At 38.7% G+C, this 16181-nt stretch overlaps 1 protein-coding gene across 1 annotated transcript; it reads right to left on the reverse strand.

Annotated features, from left to right (window-relative positions):
- Nucleotides 1535-4390, reverse strand: LOC107640811. Its single transcript, XM_016344309.1, has 2 exons — nt 3608-4390; nt 1535-1624 (listed from the first exon to the last, which is right to left on the reverse strand). The coding sequence occupies exons 1-2, from the start codon at nt 4388-4390 to the stop codon at nt 1535-1537; spliced, it is 873 nt and encodes a 290-aa protein (XP_016199795.1).

Consider the following 16181-nt stretch of genomic DNA (forward strand, 5'->3'; position numbering starts at 1 on the left):
CGGAGATTGTCGGCTTGAAGCAAGCTATGGTCATCCTTGTAAATCTCAGTCAGGCGGATTCAATTGGTTATGAGGTTTTGATAATTAAAAGATAAATAAAATAGAAAATAAAATAGAGATACTTATGTAATTCATTGGTGGGAATTTCAGATAAGCGTCTGGAGATGCTTTGTTGCTTCTAAACTTCTGCTTTCCTACTGCCTTCTTCCAACCAAGCGTTACCTCCTTCCATGGAAAGCTGTATGATCCTCTTGGATGAAAACAAATCCATATGCGTTGTCACCGCATGGCTAATCATCTGTCGGTTCCCGCTAGCGTCGGAATAGGACCATTGTCTTTTTGCACACTGTCACTGCGCCCAACATTCGCAAGTTTGAAGCTCGTCACAGTCATCCCTTCCCAGATCCTACTCGGAATACCACAGACAAGGTTTAGACTTTCTGGATCTCAGGAATGCTGCCAATGGTTCTAGCCTATACCACGAAGATACTAATCTCACGAACTCGGTCTGTGTATTAGATATCCAAGAGAGTATACTCCAGCTGTCGTCCAATGACTACGTTGAACATCATGTGGATCGCTTTCTGGTTATCAGGCACGCGATCTTGGCTAAGCGAGTAACGAAGATTGGGTGATTGTCATGGGTCAACCCTTCATTCTGACTTAACTGAATTAAGAACAAGAGTATATCTTGGAGAAAAAGTAGGCATGAATTGAAGGAAAAACAGTAGTAATTGCACTAATTCATAAAAAACAGCAGAGCTCCACACCTTACTCTATGGGGTGTAGAAACTCCACCGTAGAAAATACATAAGTGAAAAAGGTCTAGGCATGGCCGTGAGGCCAGCCTCCATCCCAAAGGTCTAAGGACTAAACATCCAGAGATATGAATACAATAGTAAAAAGTGCTATTTATACTAAACTAGTTACTTAGGTTTACAGAAAATGAGTAACTAAGTGCAGATAGTGCAGAAATCCACTTCCGGGGCCCACTTGGTGTGTGCTTGGACTGAGCGTTGAAGCTTTTTCATGCTTAGGCTTTTCCTGGTTTTAAACGCCAGCTTTGGTACCAGTTTGGGCGTTTAACTCCAATACTGGTGCTAGTTTTGGCATTTTACATAAAGATGTTTTAGGCTGACTTTGAACGCCAGTTTGGGCAATCAAATCTCGGGCAAAGTATGGACTATTATATATTTCTGGAAAGCCCAGGATGTATACTTTCCAACGCAATTGAGAGCACGCCAATTGGGCTTTTGTAGCTCTAGAAAATCTACTTTGAGTGCAGAGAGGTCAGAATCCAACAGCATCTGCAGTCCTTTTTCAGCCTCTGAATCAGATTTTTGCTTAGGTCCCTCAATTTCAGCCAGAAAATACCTGAAATCACAGAAAAACACACAAACTCATAGTAAAGTCCAAAAATGTGATTTTTGAATAAAAAATCATAAAAATATAAAAAAATTAATTAAAACATACTAAAAACTATGTAAAAATAATGCCAAAAAGGGTATAAATTATCTGCTCATCACTGCTTCTCCTACAACTCCTTTCCTTCTTTCTTCTCTTCTGAATCTTCGGAGGGTTCTCTCATCAAGCTTAAAAGATGTGGATTCACCTCTTCTTCCTCCTGACATAAAACACAAAACCAAAAACCAAAATGAAACACTCTACTGCTAGAGTGAGGTTAGTCTTAGCTTAAGCAAAAATTCAAACAGTTAGTGTGCTTGATAAAAACAAAGAAAAATGATTAATCTAGATTATTACCTTAATTAATCATTGTCAATCTAAATCAATCCCCGACAACGGCTCCAAAAACTTGATGAGGGAAAAACGATTCCACAGAAAACTCACCGATAAGTATACCGGGTCGCATCAAGTAGTAATAACTCACAAGAGTGAGGTCGATCCCATAGGGATTGATGGATTGAGAAATTTTAGTTAGGTGATCAATTTAGTTAAGCGAATATTTGATGATTTGAGTGATTTTGATTAACAGAAGCTAAATTGCAAGAAAATAAAAGGTACAGAATGAAAATTAGCTGAATCTTAAAGTGCAGGGAAAGTAAATTGCAGAAACTTAAAGTGCAAGAAAGTAAAAGAGCTAAAACTTAAATTGTAAGAAAAGTAAATTTCAGAAACTTAAAGTGCAAGAAATATAAATAGCTGAATCTAAATTGCTAAGAAATGTAAATTGCTTGAAGAACAAAAGGATTTGGGTACCGGAATTCAGAATTGAACTAGAAAATGCAAGCTAAAGTAAATCAGAGAGCTATGAGATGAAGAGATTCAGCTCAGTAGCCAAACAGAAATGGAAAAGTGCTTGAAGAGACAAACAGCAAGAAAACTTAGCTCAATTGTGAAATTCTAAAAGAAAAATTGAAGATCGACGAAGAGCAATGAGATTAGAAAGCAGATCTAGATCTCAATTTCTCCCTTGACCAAACAAAAAAGAAATTACAGAAGAAATGAAAATAAAACAACCCAGGAAATTTAGTTCCAACTTTCAATTCATAGAACTATCAAAAGAAAATTAGAAGATGATTCTCAGATGAAGGATTTCAATGGAATTCTTCAATCTGAATTCAAAACCCAAAACAGAAAGTAGAAGTTGTAGAAGCAAGAACAAATAGAAAGAAAACTAAATCTAATCCCAATTTCCCAAATTCCAAATGAAAATTAAAAAGTGAAAAACTAAAAATGAGCAAAAGGTCCTCTTCAAATCAAACTCACTCTTATTTATACATTTTCTATTTTGTCTTCAAATCTTGGAATGGACCTTTTGGGTTTATGAAGAAATGGATCCAACTTGGCACCTGGTGGTATGGGTCAGGGAGCATTTGGTTCACTCCCAGGGGAGCGTTCTGTTTGGATAAGTGAACTCCACGTTCACTTTTCATGGCATGCCTTTGGTGTGCGCTTGTCTTCCTATAGCATTCAATAAGTGAACGCTGCGCTCAAACCTTGAGTGCTACACTTGATGCTGAGCCTTCCTTGGATGCGCGTGAAAATGTTCACTTTAGTGAACGTCACGTTCACTTTTCCAAACGCTGCCTCCTTGGCTAGCGCTTTGGTTGTGCACCATTCCCACTAGCGTTCACTTCTTTGAACGCCACGCTCCCTTGGTTGAGTGCTCCCTTAGTTGAGCGTTCCCTTGGTTAATGCCTAAAAAATTTCACAAAAGTGAACACTACGTTCAAGCTTTTGAGCGCTACTTTTTGTGTCTTTGGTACATTTGGCAAGGAGCTTCCTTGCCTAGCGTTGCCTTTTTTGAACGCCACGTTTGGTAATGCAACGCTTTCTTGGTTCTTTCCTTTCTTCATCATTTCTTCACCTACAAGTAACCAAACAACTAATCAAAGTATCACCAAATTCACAAGGTCTTTGTATCATTCATGAAAAATCAATTAATTTTAGCATAAACCCTATGATTTTGTGTAAAATAAATGATGGTTGATTGATTCAAGATAATCATGAAAATCCATTCCAATTACTTACTTATTGTGCAAGAAAGTGCATAAAACCTAATGAAACTAATGAAAAATGCTTGTAAAACTAGCATAAGATGACTTGTCATCAGTGACTCTGGTGGATAGCTCATGGCTTTGAATACATTGAACACCATCCTCTCCTCATGTAGCCGAAGGGTAAGTTCACCCTTTTGGACATCAATAATGGCTCCAGCAGTGGCTAAAAATGGCCTCCCCAATATTATTGAAGCCTTAGCTTCTTCCTCCATATCCAATACCACAAAGTCAGCAGGGAATATGAATTCCCCTACTGTCACTAGCAAGTCTTCCACTATTCCATGAGGGAATTTGAATGACCGATCTGCCAATTGGAGAGCCATTCTTGTTGGTTCGGCTTCCTCAATCTTCATTCTCTTCATCATTGTTAAGGACATCAAATTTATACTAGCTCCCAAGTTACATAAGGCTTTTTCAACTGTTATTTCCCCTATGATGTAGGGATTTTGGAAGCTTCCTGGGTCCTTCAATTTTTGAGGCAGCTTGTGTTGGATGATAGCACTACATTCCTCAGTTAAGATCACAGTTTCATCATTCCTCCAGCTTCTTTTCTTGGTCATCAATTCCTTCAGAAACTTAGTATAAAGTGGCATTTGTTCTAGTGCTTCTGCAAAGGGAATGTTGATCTGAAGTTTCTTGAAGATCTCCAAAAATTTGGAGAATTGGCTGTCTTTTGCATTTTTCATTAAGCGTTGAGGGTAAGGAGCCTTTGGGACATATGACCTCAGATCTTCTTTCTCTTTTGATGGGTTGGGAACAAGTGTTTGTGCTTCTTCTTTGGCATTTGAACTGCCCTCTCCTTCTCTTTTTGAGTCTCCCTTGGAGTCTCTTTCAATTCCTTTCCGCTTCTGAGGGTAATAGCTTTGCATTTCTCTCTTGAAGTTGTCCTGGTGGCATCACTTGAACTGTGGCTAGGAGCTTGCTTGGACAAGTATCCAATTTGTGCTTCAAGCTTTTGAGTGGCAGCATCTTGATTTTGCCGATTGGATATTACCTCCTCCTTGAATTTTTTTATGTCGTCAAACTCTTTGCAAAGGTTTGCAAGCATAGCTTCTATCCTGGCCATTCTGTCCTCATCATGTGGTGATAGTTGGGGGGAATTGGGGTGTTGAGAGTGGTTGTTGTGGCTTTGGTATGGTGGCTGTGAATAAGTATTTTGTGTCATCTGGTATGGTTTTTGGTTGGAGTTTTGGTGAGTGGAATTGTTATACTAGTTTGGATTGTGAGGTCTGTGTTCTTGGCCTTGGCTTTATTGGTTCCTCCACCCAAAGTTTGGGTGGTTCCTCCAACCAGAGTTATAAGTTTTAGAGTATGGATCATTAGCTTGCCTAGATGAGTTTCGAAGGTAATTAGCTTCCTCCCATTTAACTCCTTCTTCTGTCTCTAACTCTTCTTAGGGTGAGGGTTGAGTAATGATAGCTACAGCCTGATTCTTCTCCATTTGCTTGGTTAATTCAGCTAGTTGCTTGGTGATCATCTTATTCTGGGCCAGGATTTCATCCATATGGTTTAGTTCCAAGACTTTCCTGTTGTTGCTCCTGTCTGAGGCATAAAAATACTCATTGTCAGCCACTGTCTCTATAACATCAATGGCCTCTTCAATGGTCTTCTTCTAGATGAGTGGTCTACAGCCTTCCTTGATTCACAATTCAGCCCTTCATAAAAGATGTGGATTTACACACACTCATTAAACATATCAGGGGGCATTTCTTTGCCAAGTCTTTGAATCTCTCCCAGACTTCATAAAGAGTTTCACCATCCTGCTGTTTGAATGTCTGCACCTCCGTTCTTAGCCTGTTTACCCTTTGTGGCGGGTAGAACCTTGTTAAGAATCTGTTCATTACATCTTCCCAGGTGGTCAAGCTTTCCTTGGAGAATAATTCCAACCATTTTGATGCTTTGTCCCTCAAAGAAAATGGAAACAGTAGCAATCTATAGGTGTCAGGATGAACACCATTAGATTTAACCGTGTCACATATCCTTTGAAATTTAGTGAGATGCTCATTAGGATCCTTTTGTGCACTTCCTCCAAAAGAACAGTTGTTCTGGACAAGAGTTATGAGCTGAGGCTTTAATTCGAAACTATTAGCATGGATAGTTGGCCTTTGAATGCTGCTACCACAATTTCCTGGATTTGGATTGATGTATGATCCCAGAACTCTCCTCTCTTGTCTAGCAGGGTTAGCTCCACCTTTTATGGCATGATTGTTCACCTCTCTTTCATGATGATTCTCCATATCATCCTCCATGGTTATATCAAAGTATTCCTCCTCTTCTTCTGCACCAACAACTCTTTTTCCTCTTGCTTCCCTCCTTAATCTCAGGAAGGTTCTTTCCGGTTCACTATCAAAGGAGGTTGAAATTTCCTTTCTCCTACCTGTCATACAATGAATGAGTACAAGAAACAACAAGTGCAGAGTTCACTAAACAGAGTATAGTTTGCTTGGTTAGAGCAATTTATCAAATAGTTAGTAGGTTAGCTTGCTGGAAAGTAAAGAAATAAGGTAAAATTAAAGAGAAATAACTAACAGAAAATTTGCAGAGAATAAAATGAACAACTGAAATTAAATTGCAATAAATCAAAAGAAAAAGTAAAGTGCTCAATCTAGTTATCCTTCGAGTTAGTAATTGTCAATACAAAACCAATCCCCGCCAATGGCGCCATAAACTTGATGCACGAAAACTGTCACTTAACAATTTCCTTCCGGCATGTGCACCAGATTGTCGTCAAGTAAAAACTCACTGTAGAGTGAGGTCGAATCCCACAGGGATTGGTAGATTGAACAATTATAATTGGAGAATTATGTTAGTTGGGCGAAATTAAAATTGAAATTGGGAATTGCAGGAAGTAAAATTGGCAGGAAACTTAAATTGCAAGAAATTAAAGGAACAGAAAATTAAATTGCAGGGAATTAAAGTGCAGAAGATTAAATTGCAAGAAATTAAATGGGATTGGGGATTTAGCATGAAATTAAAGAAAAGAAAGTAAATAGAATGGGTTGATCAGAGATGGGGAAACTCATTGGGGTTAGGAGATGTGAGAATTCTCTGGATCAAATCTATTCTCATCTCATCCGCAATCAATGCATTCATTGATCTCCTTGGCAATCTTAAGTGATTAGATCCCAATTCCTTGTAATCTAATCTCTCTAAGCATGAACAATTGCCCAATTCCTTGATTTAAGTGCTCATGGGAAGAGATGAAGTTTGGTCATTGATTATACCACACAAATTCATAGATCAAAGTATTGGTAGGATTACATGTCACTGTATCCATCCAAACCCCAATCTAATCCAATGTGAGAAAGCAATTCTAGCATGATCTCCTTATTCCTCTCCCAAGGTTCCGAGGAGTTCAAAGTATGAATAGCTTCTTTTTCCCAAGATAACTATCCAATTGGATAAAGAACGAAAGCTTTCTAGTAAAATCAAGAGAAAAGAAAGAAGAAGATGAATGAAAACTAGTATTGATCCATTGAATTTACACAGAGCTCCCAAACCCAATGAAAGGGGATTAGTTGTTTATAGCTCTCAAAATGGAAATTGGAGTTGAAAGATACATTCTGGAAATTAACAAACAGAGAATGAAAAATACAATAGAATGTAAAAGTCCCAGCCAAGTAAAAAGTGTTCCTAACTTAAATTCTAAGCTATTTATACACTTTCTTCCATAGATCCTCAAGCTCTGAATTGGGCTTTTGGCCTTGATGTAATTCAGTTGAAAATAGCTCCAATTGGTTTCCCTTGGTGTTGAGAAGAGATCTGTGTGAATTTTGAATCCTGATGCTTCACGTTTGGGTCAACGTTTGATGGCCAACATTGACTCAAACGCCATTTAGAACGAAACCAAAAAATCCAGAAAGCTTGCTGTCATTGGTGTTTGACTTAACGTTGGAGGGCCAACGTTCAGCTAACCCACGCGTATGCGTGCCTTGCGCTTCCATGCAAAAGGGTAAAAATTGCTCATCCACGCATACGCGTGCTTCACGCATGCACATGCACTATACGCGTGCGCGCCGATGGAGCACGTGGTTCACTAAAGTGAAATCGTGGCTAGTGATTTGCAACTCATTTTGGGCCCAATCCAACTCATTTCTGATGCTATTTCATGCTAAATTCAAGCCTGACCAAGAGGGGAGCAATTGTTTGTAACTTAGCATCATGTAGGTTAGTTTCTAGAGAGAGAAGCTCCTTCTTCTCTCTAGAATTAGGGTTCCTAAGGTATTTTCATCATAGATCCATGTTCAATTCTTGATTTTATATTGTTTCCTTTACATTTTCTTGTTTCTACTACTCTACTCTTCTTAGTTCTCTTGTCAATTTTACTTTTATGTCTCTTTTATGTTCATGGATGCTCATGTTGGAGTTAGATCTCTTTTAATGAAATTTAATGTTTGATGTCTTATAATTGTTGATTTGAGTTGTTGATTTACTTTTCTTGAAATTGGTAGTTGGTAGATTTATTATTCTTGCATTTTTACTATGCTTTCCTTTCATGCCTTCCAAGTGTTTAACAAAATGCTTGGTTAGACTTTAGAGTAGATTTTGAACATTCTTGGCATGGGAAGAGTAATTGGGAAATCTTGAGTCATTAATACCCAATTTAGATTGGTGATCTAGAGTTGTTAGTTAATATGATTTCCATTGGCTCTAATCTCTTGCTAATTCCATTAGTGAGTTGATTAGGACATTTGGATTGAGGTTAACTAGTCTTGTTTGACTTTCTCTAATGGAAGATAACTTACACCTTCTTCCAACATTGGGGATGACGAAATAAGATAAATTCTTGTTAAGTATTGTTATGATTAATGACTAGGATAGAAAGCTTAGATCTCAGCCTTGCCTTGAATGTCTCTCTTTATTAATTGCTTTCTTTAATTGCTCTCTTTACTTTTCTTGTCATTTATTTTATTGCCCCTTCTATCAACCAAACCCCTTGTCCCCTCATAGCCAATAATTGACCATTTCATTGCAATTCCTTGTGAGACGACCCGGAGTCTAAATACTTCAGTTAATTTTCATTGGAGTTTGTACTTGTGACAAAACCATATTTTAATTTGATGGGAGAGTTGTTTGTTGGTTTGGAGCTATGCTTACAACGAAGTAATTCCTTTCTTTAGGAAGAAAATCTAGACCGACAACAATTTTTGCATCAAATTAATGGCGCCATTGCCGGGGAGTTGCAATGGTGTTATATTATTGGCTATTGTATATATGTTAATAGGCTTCTTTGTTAGTTTTGCTTGCTTTAGGAGTTAGTTTTTATTAGTTCTTATTAGTACTTGTTTTTATTCTCTTTGCTATTATGAATTCTCATCCTCACTTTGGCTATGAGTTTGGCTCAAATTATGTTGTAAGAAATGGGAACTACAATGGTAACATGCATCAAGGATGGAACAATCAAAGATGGAAAAAGCCTCAAAAGATTGATCACCCTTCTTGGCAACAACCACCTCTGGTTTCTTATGGGTATAATTCTAATCCTAATGCATATCAATCTAATGGATGTGGTGACCCTTATTGTGATTGTCAACAACCACCACCACATGCCTATGAACCACCCCCTCAACATAGTTTTGAACCACCTTACTCACAAGCCCCATACCACCAACCACCTCCATATGACCCTAATCCTTATCCACCATACTAACCACCTTATGAGCCAAATGAACCATACATAGAAACACCACAATTCTAACACAACTACTCCCAAGAACCACCTTCATATACACCATCTCCATACCCTTACCAATACGAACCACCTTCCAACTACAATGCCTTCCCCTCAAACAATGAACCCTATCTTCCACCACTGCCCCCCAATGAAGCCCTCATGCTAGAACTAGGAGATCTTAACTCTCAATTTCAAAGGCAAACAAGAGGGAATGAAAAAGGAGTTTAAGGAGCTAGAAGCCAAGATGGCTATCCTAGTGGAAGCCGTTAGCAATATGGCCTCCTCCCAACTAAGCCTAAGTAACCAAGGCACTGCCATTAACGAATATGGAGAAGAAATTAAGGAGCATAGTGAGGGAGTGAGTTTAGAGCTTCAAGGTGAAGAGGAGGAGTTGAAGCAAGAATTGCCACAAGGGGAGGAAGATGAGACAATTGAGCCAGAAGGAGTGGTTGAAGACCTAGGAGATGTTGGAAGTCCATGGGAATGTAGCATTATAGAGCCCTCTTCCAAGATACTTGATGTTGATGTTGAAGAGGGTGTACAACCTCCAAAGCATATTATGATTGAAAACTTTGAAGAGGCTGATCAAGAGATGGATTCAATCATTGAGGAGTTCCTATCTAAAATTGAATCCTCTCCCATTGGGCTTGAAATTGAGGTCAAAGAAGAAGATGCACAATCTCTCATGCCCTTGGTGAGAAATGAAGAAGAAATTGAATTGGAAGCGAGCCACCAAGAGGAAGAGGTCGAAGTTAAGGAAAGTTGTAAGGAGGTGGAGGTAGTCAAGAAGGAGCACAAGGGCGTAAACCTCACATTGTCTAAGTGTGGGGAGGTTCCCCTTCCTAAGTCACCATTATCCAACACAACATTCAAGTGGGTAAAATTTCTATCCCTAAGCTTTACTTTCTCACTTGAATATGGTTTGATTGAAAACGATGGTCAACTTAGAACTCTTTGTGAAGTTAAGAGTGGGAGAGAGCTGTGTAGTAGTTGGAAACATCACTATAAGTTCATGATGGTTGCATGCTCAAAGTTGAATAGTAATGGTTGGTGTAGAACCAAATTGCAAGGGTCTAGGGGAATGTTTGGATGCTCAATTGAGAATTCACAAGTCTTGTCACCCAAATTTAGCTATGGTAGTCAACGGGAAGATGGGTGCAAGAACAAGGTTTGGGACCCCAGATTTCATGTCAACAATCAAAACTCTTGGGCTTTGTCATCTACATAAGCTTTCTTGAAGGCCTTGTGCGCCTAATTTGGGATCCCGGTGGACATTGGAGATACAAAAAATGGTGGAAATTCAAGGATGAATTCAAGCATAAACCACCCTAGGAAGGACCCCCACCAAATGTCCAACTTAAGGACTTAAACTAAAAGTACTAGGTGGGAGACACCCCACCATGGTAAATTCTTTTCATTTTTCTCCTTTGTACATATTGGTAATTAATTTAATTTCATGTCTTGTTGAGTTGGTAGTTTAGTATGTTAAATAAGGTTTGAAGGTGTTTTGGTAGCTGTTTGGAGGTTCAGAATGCTTGGATTGGTGCAAAAACATAGAAAATTTTTTGAAAAATAGAGCACCATCCGCGCGTACGCGCACTGCACGCATACGCGTGCATTAAGCATTTTCACCCATCCACGCGGACGCGCCATGTACGCGTACACGTGGATGCAAAAATTCATCCTCCATACACTGACCCGAGAGTTGCGCCTACACTGCGCCAGCACCATGCCTGAAGCACAAACCACTCGCGCGTGCGCGCCCCTGGTGTGTACGCGTCCTTGATGCTAATTGCGCAATGCCCGCGCACGGACGCTGTGCGCGTGCGCACCGATAGCGCCACCTACCCCTCTGGTACAAAAACCATAAAGTTATGCCAATTTTGTGCCTATTTTGTGCCCGCGACTGATGCGCAAGCGCACTTCACGCGTCCGCGCCGATCGCCACCTTCATCAGACACGCGCCCGCGCACTGTGCGCATCTGTGCTGGCAAAAAAAGAGTTTTTTTTCTCATCTTCCATTTTATTTTGTCCATTGCATTCGCATACTTCTATTCTTTCCATTTTCATTTTGTTTTTATAGCCTATTTTTACTTTATTTTTTTTCGAGCTTCTTATTTGAATAATGGTGTTGAATTTTCTTACTCAATTGTTCAGAATTTCTTGATTAATCTTGGTGCTTCTTGACTTGTTTGATATTGTTGGGTGATGAAACTTTTAAATCAATGCTTAATCTTGTATGACTCTTATACTCTTTGTGCATTGATATGAGCTTGCATGTCTTTCATGACCCACTCTTTCTAGTCGACCTTGATGCTTTTGAGTGCTCTTCATGCTTTGACTTTACTTTTGCATCAAGTGTTAGTTAATATGCCTTAGCTTATATTGTTTTCTCACTCACATGTTGTAGCTACCATGTAGTGAGGACCCTATTCTTATTTGGCATTAGCCCCGCCTATGTTATATTTGCTTGATATCTTTCTTATAGGCTTAATTATCCTTCTTTCTCTTTCCTTTAAGGTTGGCCACCAAGAAGGAAAGGAATGGAAAAGCTTTTTACATGGGGCAATAAACAAGTTCACCTACACAACCTTTTGAAGGAGCTCATCAATTGTAGCAACCCGTCCACCTTGCTCTTCTTTGCATGCACCGAGGACGGTGCAAATTTCTAAGTGTGGGGAGGTCGTCCGACCGACCTCCATGGGTAACAACTTCCTTTTTCAACACCAATTCTTAATTTTATGTCTTTGTTAGTTAGTTGTTGCATTGCATGATAGGTTGCATGTTAGTTAGAATTTGTACATATTTTACCACTTCTTTTTATGTTAGGACTACTTGGTTAGGGTGATGATTCTTTTCCAAGAAAAATTGTTTTAGGGAACCCTACCAATTCAAAAAAAATTTTGTGTGAACTTGCTTGAAGAATGTATTTTGGAACATAGTTTTTGAGCTAAGAACACAAGCATGTGAGTTTTGAGCCCAATTGTGTGGTTACAACTTATAACCACTTATTTTCCATTCTTGTGTGCATTGTTCTCTTTCTATGATTGTAATCTTTGATTTGTTTGATTCTATATGTCCATTATTCTATGTATGAATGCATTTATATGATTGAGGGCATCATTTCATTTAGCTCACTTACCCAAATAGCCTACCTTTCATCAACCATTGTTAGCCAATTTGAGCCTACTTAATCCCTTTCGTTCTTAATTTTAGCACATCACTACCCCTAAGTAAAGAACAATAAATATCCCTTAATTTAGATCTTTGATTAGCTTAGGCTAGTGAAGGTGTGTATCATTTAGGTATGGGAAACTTGGGACATTGGTTGCGGTAAAAGTGTAATTTTTATTTTTATTAAAAATATTGGGAATTGGGTACACATTCATACACTATATGTAAAACCATATGCATTGATACGTTTGTATATACTTAAAAGAAATAAATAAAATAAAATAATATATATATAAAGAAAAAAAAAAGAGAAAAAGCAATAAAAAGGAGACAAAAAAAAATGCCCCAAAGTAAAGTAATAATAACAATGCATATGGAATGTGAATTAAAAAGAATGCATGAGTATGTGAAAAAGTGGGAATCATGGATAGCTAGGTTGTGTATTAGAGTTGTATAGGTTGTTATATGTGTTTTGTGAGAGCTTAGGTTAATCAAAGATTCAAATTTCAAGCTCACTTGACCATATGCATCCTACCTTGACCCTAGCCCCATTACACCCTATGAATAAAACCTCATGATGAATGTATCCATGCATTGAATAATTGTTGATTGTTAGATGAAAAATAAATCTTGGAAAGCATGAGTAGAAGAGAATTGAGTGATTGACCCTATACACTTGAGCGACTAGAGCGGATACACTTCCGGTGAGGGTTCGATGCTCAATTCCTTGTTCTTGGCTTTCATGAGCTCTTCTTCTTGCAAGTCTACTTGTACTTCATTTTGATATTTGAATTGGTAGGATTCATGAGTCATCATACTGCTTAGCCCTACATGTGCATATGTGTTCTTGGAGATTGATTTGCTTTTGACCAAGTAGGTAGAATCATTTTGCATTTAGTTGCATTCATATAGATAGGTGCATATAGTTTCTTTACATTGAATAAATGTTCATAACCCTTTTCTTGTACTTCTTTATTCTTAGCATGAGGACATGCTTGGTTTAAGTGTGGGGAGATTTGATAAACCCTGATTTTGTGGTTTATCTTATGCTTAATTTGGGGGATTTTATCAACTTTTTTCACATTTATTCAATGAAATAGCATGGTTTTATAATTCTCCCTAGATTTGTGCTTAAGTGTGAAAACATGCTATTTAGGCCTTAAAATAGCTAAATTTAACTTATTTTAATTCTATTTGATGCCTTGATGTGTTTGTTGAGTGATTTCAGGTTCATAAGGCAAGTATTGGATGGAAGAAGTGAAGAGAAAAGCATGCAAAGTGGGAGAACTCATGAAGAAATGAAGGAATCGCAAAGCTGTCAAGCCTGACCTCTTCGCACTCAATCGACCATAACCTGAGCTACAAAGGTCCAAATGAGGCAGTTCTAGTTGCATTGGAAAGCTAACATTCGGGGCTTCAAAATGATATAAAATTTTCCATAGTTGCTTGACGTATAGAGGTGCGCACGCGCACTGTACGTGTGCACACCGATGGAGCACGTGGTTCACTAAAGTGAAATCATGGCCAGCGATTTGCAACTCATTTTGGGCCCAATCCAACCCATTTCTGATGCTATTTCATGCTGAATTCAAACTTTGGCTAGGGAGGAGCAATTGTTTGTAACTTAGCATCATGTAGGTTAGTTTCTAGAGAGAGAAGCTCCCTCTTCTCTCTAGAATTAGGGTTCCTAGGGTATTTGCATCATAGATCCATGTTCAATTCTTGATTTCATCTTGTTTCCTTTACATTTTCTTGTTTCTACTACTCTACTCTTCTTAGTTCTCTTGTCAATTTTACTTTTATGTCTCTTTTATGTTCATGGATGCTCATGTTGGAGTTAGATCTCTTTTAATGAAATTTAATGTTTGATGTCTTATAATTGTTTATTTGAGTTGTTGATTTACTTTTCTTGCAATTGGTAGTTGGTAAATTTATTATTCTTGCATTTTTACTATGATTTCCTTTCATGCCTTCCAAGTATTTGACAAAATGCTTGTTTGGGCTTTAGAGTAGATTTTGAGCATTCTTGGCATAGAAAGAGTAATTGGGCAATCTTGAGTCATTAATACCCAATTTAGATTGGTGATCTAGAGTTGTTAGTTAATATGATTTTCATTGACTCTAATCTCTTGCTAATTCCATTAGTGAGTTGATTAGGACATTTGGATTGAGGTTAACTAGTCTTGTTTGACTTTCTCTAATGGAAGATAACTTACACCTTCTTCCAACATTTGTGATGACGAAATAAGATAAATTCTTGTTAAGTATTGTTATGATTAATGACTAAGATCTAAGCTTATGATCTCAACCTTGCCATGAATATCTCTCTTTATTAATTGCTTTCTTTAATTGATCTCTTTACTTTTCTTATCATTTATTTTATTGCCCCTTCTATCAACCAAACCCCTTGTCCCCTCATAGCCAATAATTGACCATTTTATTGCAATTCCTTGTGAGACGACCCGGAGTCTAAATACTTCAGTTAATTTTCATTGGGGTTTGTACTTGTGACAAAACCATATTTTAATTTGATGGGAGAGTTGTTTGTTGGTTTGGAGCTATGCTTACAACGAAGTAATTCCTTTCTTTAGGAAGAAAATATAAACCAACAATAATTTTTGCATCACATTGCGTGCACCGATCTCAATCCAGAGGCAAGGATCTGGCAGCAGATCATAGCCGACTACATTCTTCCGAGCACGCATGCCACGCATATCAGAGTCCATGTGGCAATATTATTGTGGGCTATTCTGGAGGGGAAGAGGATCTCTATTCTTTCCCTTATCAGAGAGTCGATGATGAAGGTGAACCAACAGCTGAAATACAACGTTCCCTTCCCATCGTTGATCACCAGATTACCAGCCTTATCTTGGGTAGAGAGACGCCCAACAAACCGGACGTCTGTATACATCAGTAAGTAGCCATTTCTGCCATATGGAGATTATGACGGGCCATCTTAGAAGAAAAGGAAGACGACTGAGCCGTCATCAGTAGCAGAGCCTTCAGCACCTCCTACAGCGCCCGCACCCACACCCCGACCCCAGACACCATATGAGTTATGCCGGGAGATCCTTCAGGCCGTCCAACGATCCGAACGCCGCAACACTCGCTGCTTCCAGTGGATAGTGGCGAAGTTTGAAGGTAGAGACCTTGGGCCACCTCCTCCAGATACACCAGAGCCTGAGGCTGAGGAGCCTGCATCTAAGGGGCCAGCAGCTGAAGCTGGCTAGGCATTCGAGATACTTGAGTAGAGACCGGCGGAGCCCACAGTCGAGCAGGTAGTAGTTCAGAAAGCTAAGGAGCCTAGAGTTGAGGAGCCTGCAGCTAGAGCGAACTGACAGCAGACATGGCAGTCGAGACAGCTGACCCGGCAGTTGAGGAGCCAGCAGTTGAGCCCACCCCAGTCACATCCGGAGCCCTCATTGTTTACCAGCGTCACCACCACCCACCACCATCTGATGGTGGAGCTTTTTCTTATGGATGATTTCCCCCCGATTGACTATTTTGAGCACTGAGGATCGTGCATCTTCTAATTGTGGGGGAGGATCTACTATTTTTGGGTGTAAATATTCTCTTCTGAACACTTGTCATTTAGTTTATTTTGAGTTTTAGTATGCTTTTTGTGGATATTTATAGTACTTTGACTTATGCACTGCTATTTAGTACTTTTGATATATATATATTAGTTACTTCTAGTTATCTTTAGTATTGCACTTTCATTTTGGTGTATATATACATATTGCATCTTTACATTGCTTGGTATATAGTATAGATATGGATTGTGATTGGATGATGTGAATAGCTTATGCCTA

The sequence above is a fragment of the Arachis ipaensis genome, chromosome B05 (genome assembly GCF_000816755.2).
Source record: "Arachis ipaensis cultivar K30076 chromosome B05, Araip1.1, whole genome shotgun sequence".
In the NCBI taxonomy this organism is placed as follows: domain Eukaryota; kingdom Viridiplantae; phylum Streptophyta; class Magnoliopsida; order Fabales; family Fabaceae; genus Arachis; species Arachis ipaensis.

Coding starts and splice junctions, on each gene's coding strand:
- LOC107640811 (XM_016344309.1), bottom strand. CDS start 4,390: ATGCAAAGCTATTACCCTCAGAAGCGGAAAGGAATTGAAAGAGACTCC. Junction 1,625..3,607: donor AGGAGAGGATGGTGTTCAAT/GTATTCAAAGCC, acceptor GTTTTATGTCAG/GAGGAAGAAGAGGTGAATCC.